Here is a 15,522-nt window from a genome sequence, read left to right as displayed (position 1 = left end):
AAGTAATAGCTAGAAGTAAGGCTGTTTTCCAAGACAGGAATTTTAACTCTGCTGAAGCAGCAAGTTCAAAAGGGGGAGGTGTGAGCTTTTCTAGTACAAAGTTAAGGTCCCAAGCCGGGGTGGGAGCTCTCCTAAGGGGCCTTAAACTGTTAGCTCCTCTCAGGAACTGCTTGATGAGAGGGTGAGAAATGAGAGGAGGCTCAGTATTATAATGAGCTGAAATGGCAGAGGCACGAATCTTAATGGAGAAGGATATGCCTCTGTGGAGCAGCTCTGCTAGGTAATCACGGATTTGAGGTAAGTTGGACACAGCTGTGTCCTTTTCCTTGAGACTGACTCCAAGAACAAAATCTTTTCATAATAGGACTTCCTAGTACTGGGCCTTCTGGCCTCCAGGATGACGTCCAGCACCTGTTTGCTGAGGGATGCTGGTGGTGTACTCATGGGATAAGCCAGGCTGCAAGGTTTAGGGTTTGCAACTGTGGATGCAAAATCTGTCCCTCCTGCTAAGACACCAGGGAAGGTGTCTGATGTAGGTGCCAGGGTGGCACTGTTGTCAGACTACGTAGGAGTGGGTACCAGTGCTGGCGTGGCCAGTCTGGTGCAATAAGGCTTGGCCTTGGTCTGTCCTGTTTGATCTTGAGTAGTATTTTGATAGAGGAGGAAAGGCATAAATTCAGAGGTTTATGCATGTAAATGATAGGGCGTCCACCTTCCAGGCTCTGCTGTGAGGGTTCCTGGTGCAAAATTTGTTCAACTGATGGTTTTGGGGGGAGGCAAAAAGGTCCACCTCTAATGCTCCCTACCTCAGGGTTAGAAGTTTGAATGACTTGGGTTCCAGTTTCCACTTGAGGGTCCAGCAGATTTCTGCTCAAGTCTGCCAGTGAATTTTGCTTGCCTGGCAGGAATTGATCTTGTAGGTGCACTTGGATGCTCAAGGCTGTGTTCCACAGAGCCATGGCTAACCTGCAGAGTGAGTAAAAATGAGTCCTGCCCTGCTTATATACCACATAACTGTGGTGTTGTCCATCAGGAGCTGTCCTGGAAGGATAAGGTATTTGAAGACTGTCCGAGCATTCTGTACAGCTAGCATCTCTTTTTGATTGATATGCATGGGAATTTGTTCTGGGCTCCATTTGGCTTGAATGCATTTGCCTGCCATGTGAGCCCCCCACGCATAGTCTGACGAGTCTGTTGTCAGGGTTTGGGTGGCGAGCGGTTGAGTGAAAGGAAGTCCCTTGTGGTGGTTGCATGCTTCTGCCCACCAAAAGAACTCTGCCCTTAGGCAAGGTATGATACGAATTACCATTTCCAGGTACTGAGAATTGTGACACCAGAGACTTTTTAAGTACCACTTAAGTTTCCTCATATGCAGTCTTGCATATTGAATTAGCAGAATGCATGAGACCATGAACCCTAGGGCTTGCAGTATTTTCCTTGCAGATATAGCTGGGTTTTGTTGGCCACTAGTTTAAAATAGTTTGTCAGGTGGACCTGCTTTTCTGGAGTGAGAAAAGCCGTGCTGAAGTAGCAATTCCTGACTGTTCGCCTGAATCAGGCAGTCGTCCAAGTATGCGTAGATTTGGATATTTCTCTGCCTGCAGTATGCAATGGCTGGAGCCAGGCATTTTGCGAATACTCTGGGCGCGGTAGATAAGCCAAAGGGAAGTGCAGAGAATTGATAGTGCATAGAGCCTGCTCTGAAACGTAGACATTTCCTGCAAGACTCCCTTATGAGGATGTGCAGATAAGCTTCTTTTAAGTCTAGGGTGACTAACCAAGCATCCTTGGCTAGCATAGGAAGAAGCTGTTGCAGTGTAAGCATTTTGAATTTTGAGACCACCAGAAAGGTGTTGAGAATTGATAGATCCAGGATAGGGTGCCAAGATCTCTCTTTTCTGGGCACCAGGAACAGTCTGGAGTACAAACCCTGTCCTCTTTGTTCTACTGGAACAGGTTGAATAGCCCTGATATGGAGAAAGGAAAGTACTTGCTTTTGAGCCTCTGCCCACTGGTTTGGAGGAAAGTCTGGCAACTCGCTTGCTGTTGGCAGTGAGTGGAAGTAGAATCTATATCCCTGGGATACAATGTTTAGAACCCATTGGTCCTGAGTAATGAATATTCAGATTTTTGCATGAAGGGCAAGTTTTCCTCCTAGGGGCCCAAGTATATGGGCATGGCTGGGAAGGATAACTGGAAAGTCACTGTGAACTTTTTCCATAAGGGGTGGTTTACCACTCCCTGGTTTGAAGTGGAACCACTCCATTGTTTAGATCTCTGCATACCCTGAGACTGTAGTCTTGGTGGTCCGTTTCCCCTGGGTTTGGACTAAAGGCCTGAGAGGGACTGAAAAGGACCAGTTTTTTGAAGGTCAATGCCTACTGAATCTAGGTGGCTGCACCTGTAAGAAATATTTGATTGATTGCATAGATTTAGCTTAAGAACTACTTCTGCTTTTGTGCCAAGCGCTCCTGATTTAATGGAGCATCTAGTAATTTTGTTTTGACATGGTCAGGCAAGATTTGTTCCTTTAGCCAAGCATGCCTTCTCAGTACAGACCCAGTGACAGCAGCCATGCAAGATGCTTCTAGGGCATCAAACCCACACTGCAAAGTATGTTTACTCATTTGGTTTGCAGAATTCATTAACTCTTGTAAATCTTTACTTGCTGCACAATCTGGAAGTAACACCATTTTTTTGTTTAATTAGTTCCATATGTTGCTGGTACTTCAACATATGAAACTGGCAATTCAAAACCCTGATGGCAAGAGTTGCAGAGGTATACACCCTTCTTATCCCATCTGTCTAAAGCTCTAGAATCCCTGCCTGAAGGGGTAGGGTTTTTGGCTGTAGTACCATTAAAGCCTTTAGGTCCCTGGGAAATGGTCTCTGGATCCACAGTAGGATTCTTAGAGAGAAATTTATGAGAATCGGGTACTCTGTAGTACTGGTCAGGTTTTCTAGGAGCTGGTAGTAAGGTGTCAGAAGTGGTGTCAGAAGTAAGACTGGACTCCAAGAAGACATTGTCTACAATATCCAGGACAGGGGGTATATAGCTAGAGGCCTGTGTTGAAGCAAAATCTAAAAATTCCCCAAGTCTCTTTTTGGACTGAGGATAGTCCTGACATTCCCAGCGGAAATGCTCTCTTAAGATATGCAAGGTTTCACCAAAAGAGAAATCCTCTGGAGGGGAGGCAGAGAGAATGGATTCCTCTGCATCTGAATCCTCACAGGTAGATACAGGTATGTCCTGGTAATCAGAAGGGTCACAGTCATCAGACTCCTGGTCTGTAGAATCAGAAGGAAATTCAATTCTTTGTATTTTGGCAGAGGAAAGCTGGCTTCCCCTAATTAGAGTAATAAGGTCTTCAGCCATTCTAAGCATTTGTTTTTGTGGCATGGGAGGGTGAGCATGCACTTTGGACGTCTGTTTTATAGGTGTAGTGCGAACTCTGGGCCTGAGAAACTCGGTAGTTTTAGTAGGAAATGAAGTTGTTGGTTTAATATGAATATCGATAGGTCGGAATACACCCTCAGAAGCCGGTGCCTGCACAGTGGCTCCGGACCCATCCAAGGTAGAGGCATCGGCAGGTTCCATAGTCTAAGCAGCATCTCGAGGCATCCGAATGGGTCTCAGCACAGGCCAGCGAATCTAAGCAGTCATCAGGGGCTGCAAAGGTGCCTCACTGAGTACCAGTGGACTAGCGACAAGCTTAAGGGAAGCGTCGTCGGCAGTTTTTGACCTATGCGGCCTGTCTCTGTCTTTGGGCTTTTTCGGAAGATCGGTAGTCGGATGACTTACTGAAGCCATTTCAGAACATGAAGAATGGGAGCAAAAATTTAGCTACAAAAATAGCCAGACGACGAATGGCTCGGGTGTTAAACAAGGCACAAAACCGACAGCTAGGGATGTCGTGGTCTGGGCCTAAACAGGTGACAAAGTAAGAATGAAAATCTCGGAGGTATTTGCTTTTCACAGGCAAGAGAATTGTTAATTTTTTTTTTACATTTGTTAGAGCAAGAAAAGAGAATCCCAACGGGGTACTCAGCTTTAGAATACTTCAGGTCTGAAACTCGAAAAACGAAAATTTCAGGTAGCGGCCGACCGGGACTTGTGAACTGCTTCTACTTCAGGCGCCTTCTCATCAAAAAAGACTGATGTAATGGCGTTGGCTGCATGTTTTACACCCCTGACGATCTGACGTCATGGAAGAGGCGACAGCATCCGACGCAGAAATCCCAAGACTCTCGCATTCGGGCCGACTGAGGGCTACCTGCAGGCAGATAACCCAAGTGTGATGACTGCAACAGTTAAATATGAAGATCATCAATAGAGCAGGATCAGAGTCCCGACTTTTCACAGACATTGTATCCCTGGCTGCATTCAGACCGGTGAGATATCTTTATGTCATTTAATTTCAAGTTATTTTTCTCAAGGTTAGCTGGGCTGAGCTTAACACCTTCTCTTCCAGTATCCCCTGTTAAAATATACATATTTCATCAGTTACAATAATACAGTCTGACATGCACAATTTTCTTTTCTGTCCAGCAGGACCCACTGCTATATTTTTAACAAAAGCAACTTTAAAAATTCATTTTTAAAACAAACATCTGCACAAATCTGATTGATATTCAAACAACATACAATTCTTTACAAAACTACAGCTAGCTATGCTGGCATGTTACACATGGATTGCCCTTACAGTCCCTCTGGCACAGCTCGAACTACAAATCCAAGAAATAAAGACAATCCTCGAAATACGACCACAACCAAAAAACAAAGGGCTGCAAGGAGTCACTGATGAAAAACTCGGCTCCACAAGAAAGTTTATTTCCACTTGAAAAACAGATAAATGCCCACACTACATATACATTTTCGTCCTTCTACAGACTATCAGACAGAAATAATGCATTAAATGCCAATAAGGCTTATATACAAACTAGTTAATTAATTAACAAATAAAATGCATTTGATGCCCATTGAACATTAACCCTTACTAATACATACCAAAAAAATTATATATATATATATATATATATATATATATATATATATATATATATATATATATATATATAAATATAAAAATATCATAAGATCGACAGACCATTTGATCGACCTTCAGACCTTCATTTGGTCGGCAACCAGTATTCAAGGCACTTAGGGATTTGCCCCCTCCCCAATATTGTGCGACCCTGGAGTTGACATATATAGTTAGGGGGGGGTGTGGGAGGGCGAAGCCCCTCACCTATTTCCTTTTAAAACTTGAAAATACAACAAATACTACACATTTTAAATGAAAATAGGTGGAGGGCTGTGCCCCCATACCCCCTCTAACTATACATCAACTCCAGGGTCGCACATTGGGGAGGGGGCAAATCCCTGTTAAGTGCCTTGAATATTCGTTGTCGACCAAATGAGCTGTCCACCAAATGAATATCCATCAAATGGTCTGCCGATCTTATGAAGTAGACCCAAATATATATATATATATATATATATATATATATATATATATAAATAAACGTGTATATATATATATATATATATATATATATATATATATAAACCTAAACTGGAATCAAAACCAAATATATAAAACTAAGTTAGTAAATATATATGTAGATAAATGCCTACATGATAGGATGACAGTAGAGGTAAACAACTACTTATGTTAAAACATTGTAAAAAAACTTCCATTTAAAAACATATATATAATCTAATATATATAATCTAGTTTAACAGTTCAACAATTGTCAAGTGTATTACCATCTAGTGACCAATATAAATATTACATGAAAAAAACTTGCTGTTAAAACACATACACTAATTCTTATCAAAAAAGTTTTATAATTTTGCTGCCCTTAATTTTAACCCTGGGGCAATGGAAACATACTCGTTAAGACCAGGAAATCTACCTGAGGCTAAAGTGACCTGCCAATACACCTCCCTATATTCCAATCTGGCCTACCATAAACCCCCTCGAATGTCCTTTGGTACTACTTCTATGACAAAAAAGACAAATCTAGCCTGAACACATAAACAGAGCATTTTCATTTCTAGTCCAGATATCATAATCATGCTCATATATCATACATATGGACAGCTGGAACTACCTCACATCATTACACATACTAAGACGTTTAGCGGCTGGGATAACACTGATATGTTGCCACGGAAATGCCAAGACTCAATGTGTTAACTGTACAAGATTATCTTGATGATTCAATGTATTTCTATCACTGTACAACTACATGTGATGTTGAATTTCTTCCTGTGTATATATTTGTAAATATGTTAAATTAATAAAGGTTTTCTTATTTTAAAAAAAAAGCATTAGCCACTACACACAGACCACACAACTTCAGTTGTAGGAAATATTGAAGAGAAACGACTTAGCAATGCCTACCCAAGTAACCTGTGGACCGACCATAGATCCAAGAAATGCTGACATGAAATCAGCAATGGTGTTCATAGAAATAATGGCACGGGTGAAAACAGACTGGGGGGAAAAGCATACAGTGGAGAAAATCACGTTATAATTCATTGTTACAGTGACCATCTATGAAGATCAAAGAGGTACACTGTGTTTTAGTGAAGAAACAGAGAAGGGGACATTTTCACTGTCAGTCTGAGTAGAGATACATTTCCTTGTCATGCCCAGTTCTTTCACTGTACTTCCCTTGATCTAAATACCCAAAAGTCCATTTAACAATCACTCATCTTTGTGTGTATGTCAGAGGGGTTTTGTCAGGCAGTGTACTCTTAAAGGCAGACACTTAGTAGAATAATATTTTTTCAGTGAAAATGATATTAAATTGTCTGGTGTGTACATCAAGTGATGCCCCCTCCATTACTTAAAGACATCTGTCACTTTCATCTAAGTGTCAGCATGATGTCAGATGGTATGTCAGAACTCCTCACACACTTTCTGGGCAAAGGGGATAATTACTAGACAATACATGACCTCATCCAGCCTTCAAGCCATAAAAAGGCACCAGCACCAAAAATCAGAAGACCCACCAGCATGCTCCCAAAACCTGCAGTAAAAACATGTCCTGCATATACACGTGTAGTCCAGCAAAAAAGTTATATCCAATCATGTAAACTCACTAACACAAAAACATGCCCCAGAGCATGCTAACCAAAGGGTACACTGTAGTACGTGGAACCCGTACATCTACATGTAAATACATTACAAAACCCACAAACCTGCCTTCTAAAGACCAGTCATAAACCTCAACACTATTATATGTCATAGTTACAGGAATAAGGGCAGTCACAAAAACAGCAATAAGTAGGCGCTGATAACTACTACACAAGTACTAAACATAGAAAGACTATGGTCTTTAGGACAAGTGAGCAAGATGAAAGAAAAACTGTAAATACCATTAGTTGCTCCACAAAGCATACTCCAAATATTCTACAGTTATAGTGAATAGAAATGCTGTTATGCAAGGCGCAGTATGACTAGGAAATGAGTACTAAGGAAAGCAATTGAGCCCCATGCTGATCAGAGAAACAAAATATAATGCCCAGCCAATCCACCGTAAAGATAACACAATTGACATGCTTATGCCCTGAAAGTTAGTTTAAAAGAAACAATGCCTCCAACCACCTGTAGGAATTCTGAGTGGCAAGTAGCTGAATGCAAAAATGGCCTCCTTACATCATAATTCGTTGCTGAAAATCTTTATATGAAAACTCAACTCAAAAAAGTAAATGCTTATAGAATGAATGTTTTGGTAAGTTGGCAAACTCATAAATAATATTAGCATGCTCTGTGTATTGCTAAAGTACGATACCTAGACTATCCTTATTAAATGATAAAAAGGCCATAAAAACCTAAAGCAAAAAAACTCTTTATAAAAGTAATAATGTTAAACCCCAACAAAAACAGATCTTCCATAACAAGTATTTCAGCCAAGCACTATAGTTTGGCTTAAAGAGTAATAGAAAACATTTTTCCCCTTCCAATTCCAAAATCCTTAGCAGGAGAGTAATTGTTAGTAAAAGCTTATATCTCCTAAAAATAAAGAAAAAAGCAACAGCCCTCAAAGCAGGTGGGTGGGAGTAAAAAATAATGAGAGTGAATACAAAAGCAGAGAATCAAACTGTCCCGAATTTTTATTCTTTGTCCAGAAAAAGTGTATTTTATTATAGTTCCACACTCAAAAAATTGAGAGAAATTCCAAATTAAGGTTTAAATTTTGAAATCTAATCTTGTGCATTAAAACAATCATCACCTAACAATAAGACTAGCAACTCCAAATTCCATAAGGATTGAGCTGAACTTGTCTAGGAATAGAGAAAGTGATTAGCTTCAAAAATTTTGTCATCCAGCTGTCAGGATGAGGAAAAGAGCTTGCTTCCAAAATTGAGATCCCAACTGAAAAATCAACAACAAAGAATGGAAGGTCTTAACCATGTCACAATCCCTTACCAGACTTGATTTCTGCAAATAAAATTGCTTGGATGAAAAAAGAGAGATGCATTGTCTGCTGCAGAGGAGAGTGAAGTAATACCTTTAAAGATGACAGGCCAAGAAGAGATAACTAGAATGAGGCAGAGACAGAGCCAAACTCAGAAATCAAACCGACTCCGTAGCTCTGATACCAGTGTTGCAAACTCCTTTTTGTGCAAGATTAATCATGCTTGGCCCTGTCTTAGCTGACAACTTTAACCTTAGCCAGAAGAAGATCTGAGTCTGGAATGGCAATGAATGAGAGGTTTGAAGATAGACAGATGACCTCCTGTATCCATATTGTGTGATGAAAAACATGTGCCATGGAGGCTTCCTGTGCTCCTGAAGTAAGTTTTGCCAGAAGCCTTATCTGCAGGCCATCTAGCAACATCTGAAAATTTCTTGCCTGCAGTTTCACTAACACTGCCTTTTTTGGCAGAATGATTCACCACAATCATTTTGTGTGTGCATTTAGAATAGAATGTGTTCTTGCCCTTTCCATGCTGCGTAGTAGAAAGCGTTGTGTCTGCTGCTTGCATTGCCTTGGTGTTGATATGTAGAAGCTGTTGCTTGCCTGCATTGATGTCTTGTTGTCTGTTCAATTTCTGTGATGTATGTACAGTGCGTCCTGTGTCGTGTCGTTTTGATTCCACTTCTGCCTCTGGCACAGAACGCCAGAGCCATGTTGCAATGTGGTGACCTGAGGAGCCCCTTACAATGATATCCTTTTTCTGCAATTATTTGAACTTTTGACAATCGTACTGCCATTAACAAGCTCCTGTTTCATCCAGCATCTGTTGGGTTGTAACAGTGTCATATGTGGCAGTGCTTGGTCCATACATTTGAACAAGTTGTAGCACCTGCATCAAAGTAATGTCTCAGTGCAGTCAGCACTAGAATTTTGAAGAGTGCATGTACCTAATGGCACTCTTTGTTTGTCTTTGGATTAAATACAAGATTCCATTTGGTCTCACGTTAAGTGACACACTCTCTTTTGTTTGTCCGAGGTTAAAAAGAATTTTTGGCTTCTATTTCCTGAGCCACAATTGAGAAGGTTGAGTACTTAGTATGATTTTAATGACAGTTGTGTAGCTACCTTAGGTTTCTTTTCACTATCATTTCATCCTCCCAGCATATCTTGATTGATTTGAAATCTGATGAAAGCTTCAGTAAAGCAGACCATGGTCCAGAATGCCATGAAGATACTGGCCTTGAAGGCAGCGTGACCTAGGCATGATTTGAACCAGCAGAAGCACAGTCCTGATGCCAGAAATGCTGAATGCCTTGAACTTAGCCTTATATAATGAAACCAGAGAGCTTCTTGGCGCATGAAGAGACCATCCCTTGAGAGGGACCCAGACTTGGTAACCAAAGTTACCAACAAGGTATCTTCGACTTGCCCTGCAACAGCTTAAGGTAAACCAATGGTATTCCTGAGAGTATAGATCCACTATTGTCCAAGTAAGGATTCCAGAAATATAAGGTACCAGTTGAGGTAAAATGAATAAAATTGGTCCTACCAACAACCAAGAAACCCTACCCCTATCTGAGAACTTTGAGACTGACTACTCCCCTTCTTGAGCACTAATTAAGAGCGGAGAGGAAAGTTTTGATTCCTTTCTGACACAGGGCATGCCCTTGAAAGGGGGATGAATGGATAAAATCTGTCCCATCCCTCTTGAGTATATCCAAGGTATCTTCACTTTGCCCTTTTCTTTGCCAATATCGATGGAAGGAATGAATCTCCTCCCAAAGGAGCTGGAAAAAGCAAAATCTACTGGCAGCTGAAAAGGCAGGTCATTGGGTCTGCTTCAGTCTTCTCTCCAAAGAATTGCCTGATCTAGATGAATCTGCAAATGAACTCTGAGCCCTCTGATTACCACCCTCCATGACCCCTCGCCCTGACTGGGGAACACCCCAGTCTGAGCCTAACCTGACCTTGAGCCAACCCCTACTCCGAAGCCCTACTAGCAATAGCAAGGCAACTTACTTTTGTCCCTTTAATCTTGTCTGTCATTTTCTTAAAATAGGGCTCCGTCTGCAAAAAAACTAAAACACTTCCACAGGACTAAGCAGACTCCCACATCAGACTGTAAAGCTTCTAAAAAAGAAAAACCTTAACATGCTCATGTAAGAACATGCGAAGAAGTGAGCAGCACATGCAAGCCTAGAGAAAGTAGCACAAAACCACACTGCAAAGAATGCTGCCCTGAATTGTTCAGACACAAAAACCAAATCCAGCAATTCTTTACACTCTCAACCAGCATGCAGCATCAAAGCATACACCTGGGCACCAATAACCACCCTTAGATTTCTGAACAATTTCAAAACCAGAAACGCCTCTTTCCTAGAGCCCTCATAGTAACAACACCGTCTTTAGCACACTTTCTTGAAGTTCAATACCTTCATACCCCACCTATCTTTTAACCCTTAATTTTTTCCAAGAGGGTACCCCCTTTAAACACCACAGTAGCTTTAACAATCTTCGCCCTATAACAAATACTCCTGGGCTTCGGGCCTTGGGACCTACCTAAACCCTCACAGATCTCTAAGGCTAGGAGGCAGGGCAGGGGGAAGCCAGGCACAGCTGGCAGGAAAATCATTCAACAGGTTAGGACAAGCAGGCACCAACAGTACCACCAGAGGCCAGAACCTCCTAGCTGAATACTGGTAACATGAGAATTCCTATTCTCAATTTAAAGTGCAAATCATCCCCTCAGAGTCTAAAAGTAAAAGTTCTCCAAAAGGAGGAGAAGTTAAAGTGAAAAAATCATCAGTGGAATCATCCAAGGAGGAATCCATCTGTATCCAGAAGAGACAGAAACATCTGATTGTTGTGAGTACGTCTGAAACTCTCCTGTTCCTGTTCATCCCTAAAACTCTTATCTGTAGTTTAGAACCTAGGCCTCTTATCAGAAATACCCTCTGCCTCCTTTTAGGGTAGATTCTTCTTAGGCATAATTAGGCATTCTGATTAGTTTTTAGGCACAAGCAAGGAGAATAGAAGCCTCCTCGAAAAGAAGCTTCCCTCGTCGAAGAGAAGCCTCCTCTACCAACTTTTGGCAACAGAGGGAGTAAACAGTAACCTCAAAGAGACCTCAAAGCCCAACCCCCTCTTCCTCACCCCCTCCCCCAACCTGGGCTATCTTCGCCTGCACAATAAAGGAGACTCCTGAGAAACTGCTGGACCTCTGGCCAAAGCCTCTAGCTCCACTACTAAAGACTAAGGAACCCGGGACTGGACACTAGTTTCCCCTCCTTGTCACTCTTTTTGTCCTTGCGCTTGGCGGAGGATGATGCGGCCGGCATATTAATTATAATTGCAACGCTTCTCCAAAGCACAACCCTAGCACAATTATCTATGCTATTTAAAAAATCAAACAAATCTAGCACACAATCAACAAAACCAACAACGGCGTTAAAAAAGGTATACAAGGTATATATAATGTATAATATATCTGCTCTCCGTAGAAATACACAAGAATACAAATCTTCTCTTTCCCCTTTAAATACATTAAATACTGAGGCAAAAAAACAAAACCAAAATGTTACCAAGTTACTTTACCACTCTGTCCGGTCTGAAGAAACGGTTCGGAACGAAAATCTGAAACGTAACCTGCATTGCTAAAATGCTTTCCATCTGGACCATGTGGCAAAAAGACGAAGGAAATGGCGTGGTGCCGCGGCGTGAAACCCTGGCGACGCCTGGCGTCGGTCTAAACCGACGGCGCCCAGCCTATACTCTGGGTATTTCTGCGACTGGGGGGCAGCGGACTACCAATAGTCAGGACTGCAGCAATGGAAGACGAAGAACATCATGAGCTCCCTTGTATACTAATAGATGACACTAAGGCCTAATGACAGAAATGTGTACTTGCATGTACACAAAATATCTTAAAAATGGACTCATCAGTTGTACAGACAAAAAAATCCCTCTTAGAAGCATATTTCTCAATATAGGAAGCACAAACCATTGCACAAACTACAAAGAAAAAGTTACCAAAATTCCATGAAGTAAAAAAGGTGAAAGTCTCACCTTGCTTCTGTCATCATCCCGTTTGCCACCTGATGATCTTTCTCTCTCACGACAATACCTAGAAATATCTTTATGTTCAAGCCTTCTGTCTTTCTCATAGGGAGAATGTCCTCTTCTGCTACCAGACCTAGTGGCAGAATGACTGACTCTGTCTTTATTGCAATCAAGGCTGTGCCTAGTGCTACTAGTGTGGGATAACTGTTTTGTATCGGTTGATAAATGTTTTCCTGTGTCACTTTCCTTTCTAGTATCTTGCTTTGTGGCAAGTTTTGATTTACTGTCACTTTTTGCTGGCACTGTCTCACTTTTCTGAAATGGACCTTTTGCACAGGGTGCATCAGTTTGACTTAAAGCAATCTTGGAAACTGCTCCTGCAGCAATTTCACTATCTGCAGCAGCTAGATGCAGGTCATCTACCGCAGAAGGAACAGCAACTGTTTTGTTTTGTGATTCTTTGCCATTTTCATCCATCTGCTCTTCAGACGTTGCAGTATCTGCTACCAATTTAGGTTTTTCTGTACAAGGGGTAGAAGAAACTGCTGCAGCTTTTGAATGACCTGAAGAAACAGAGGATGAAGTAGGCTTTCCTTCTTCACTAGACAAAGTGGAAGATTCTATGGCTGCCTTTAACTTCTCCTCTGGAACAACAAAAGAAAAGGTTATAGGCTCAGATTTGGGCTTTGCTGGAGAAACCAAAGCAGGTGCAGGCTTGGTAGCAGGAACGGATGCAGTTTTTTCCTTTGTAGCAAAGCTAGGTGATAAGTTAGGTTTGATAGGAGAGAGGGATGCAGAACTTGATTTGACAGTAGTTGCTGCTGCAGGGCTCAGTTTACTAGGAGGAACAGACGGCTTCTTTGATACAATCGCAGAGCCTTTCACCTCTTTAGGTTTGCCAACTGCTTTGGGCTTCCCTGCATCCTTGGATGTGCATGAAGAATGTAATGCAGCTGTAGCTTTCGGCTGGGAACTGGTAGTAGCCAATGTTTTTGTAGAATCCTCAGTGGTATTCGAAGAAGGTGCAACTTTATCAGTATTTGATGCAGATTCAACAGTACTGTTCTTGTCAGTGCTACAAAATAAGAAACAAGACTGTTAGAATCAGAAGAGAAAAAATGCAAACCAAATCAAAACTCAGATCTTGAGGTATACAGCAATAACAGTTACTTAATTACAATAACTAGGTATCTGTGTTCATATTTCATTATTCATCACATCTGGGTCTTGGATCTGATGTCTGAACCGATCAGAACTTTACAAAGTAGATTCAAGGCGCGAGCTCCTCCCATAATCTCTTTCTACCTTCAAACGCTCAGATAGAGTTTGTTGACCAAGGATACAAAACCACTAGGGTACCTGACTATCTACCTTGACATAGGCAACAATAGCATTAGAACAGCAAGAGGTGGGAGCTCAAGGGCTCAAACCCCAGCCTCTCCAGTGGGAGCTCAAGGGCCAAAACCCCAGCCTCTCCAGAATCACCACAAACATTGAAGGGGGATGGAAGGCGGGACGTTATAAATAATGAAACAAGATAAGAGATACTAGGTTATGGTAAGTACACAGCTATTGATCTCATGTTATCCATTTCAATATTCAAGTTTGAGTCAGACTCCCCAGCTACAAAGAATCCTTGGTGGCCCCAAGAAAGGACATGTCTGAGCACTGTGGAACCAAAAGACGCCCTGCCTCTGGAGACCACATCCAATTTATAATGAGCAACAAAAGTATGAGGAGTGGACCAAGAGGCTGCAGCACAAATCTCATGTAAGGACTTCCTGGCAGCAAAGGTCCAAGTAGTAGCCACTGACAAAAGAGAATGCGTCTTAGGAGGCTGAGACAGCTCCATCTTTCTCATACAGTGAACGAGAAATACAACCAGAGATCCATTTAAAAATTAATATTTAGAAACTTAATTTGTAGACCACCTGACCACGCCTGTTCGGGGAAAAGGCCACAAATAACTGATCAGATTTTCTGAATGGTTTAGTCCAATGTAAACAGGATCTCAGTTGACAATGTACATCCAAGGTATGGAGGAGATATTCACCCTTACTAGAGTGGTTAGGGAAGAAAACCGGCAACTGGATGTCCTGGTTAAGACTTCTTTCAGTAGCAACTTTAGGCATAAAGGAGGGATTAGTTCTTAAAGTCACCACGTTCTTATGAAAAACAATATATGGCAGTTTAAGGCCTGCAATTCAGAAACCCTCTTGGCTGAGGTAACCGCAACCAGAAAAGCGTTTTACCGAGAAAGATATTTGAGATCACCGGAATAAGCTGATTCAAATGGACTTTGGGTGACAGACTGCAGCATAAAAGTCAGAACCCAAGGAGGGGCAGGATCTTTGACTAGAGGCCTAAGAAGGAATATGCCCTTCATGAAAGGACTTGCATAACCCAGAGGAAAAGGTGGGTCCCAGCACTAGGATGAAAATTAGAAATGGCTGCCAAATGCAATTTAAATGTAGAAAAGCTGGCCCCCTCCTGAAACAGGGATATCAAACACAGAAGGATATCTGGAAAAGGAGCTGGAAAACTTGAAACTTGTCTCTTGAAATTAGTCAAACTCTCAACCTAAGCAATCAAAAAGCATCTTACAGTCCAGCACTTGCTCAGACCTAATAGCAAGCACTAATATATTCAGACACTTGATTGCCCAGCAGGGCAAGGCTCTTTATCCACCCCGCAGCAACCAAGCAGCTCACCCTACTATTCAGGCATGACCAAAGAACTTCAGGTGTACTCTCCAGTCCAGCTGGTGAACCTGGGTATCCTGAGACAATGTTACAACTGCCTCATGTACACAGACAACCCTCTCCTCCTACCACAAAACACTAACATATGCGAGAGATGCAATTATACAGCCAAACTGGAGGCTAAGGTCTCTCCACCCAAGACTGGAACAGACCGTCTTGAGAAGGTTAACACTTGCTCCACACCTCCAGCCTCACACAGATCTACTAAACCAGCACTGGCAAAAAATGCACGTAAATATACTAAATTATACTTGGAAGCTCTAAA

General features: G+C 41.8%; 1 protein-coding gene across 2 annotated transcripts in view; it reads right to left on the bottom strand.

Moving 5' to 3' along the window:
- Positions 1–15,522, bottom strand: part of LOC122810428 (zinc finger protein 638-like) — a 996,881-nt gene that overhangs the window by 320,509 nt on the left and 660,850 nt on the right. For both annotated transcript variants that reach the window (XM_044082041.1, XM_044082042.1), the window contains one exon: positions 12,502–13,570. In XM_044082041.1, coding sequence (XP_043937976.1) covers positions 12,502–13,570 — 1,069 coding nt within the window. The remainder of the gene's footprint in view (positions 1–12,501; positions 13,571–15,522) is intronic.

The sequence above is a fragment of the Protopterus annectens genome, chromosome 8.part1 (genome assembly GCF_019279795.1).
Source record: "Protopterus annectens isolate FY-2018-M chromosome 8.part1, PAN1.0, whole genome shotgun sequence".
Lineage (NCBI taxonomy): Eukaryota > Metazoa > Chordata > Ceratodontiformes > Protopteridae > Protopterus > Protopterus annectens.
This window is presented reverse-complemented; position numbering and strand designations above follow the sequence as displayed.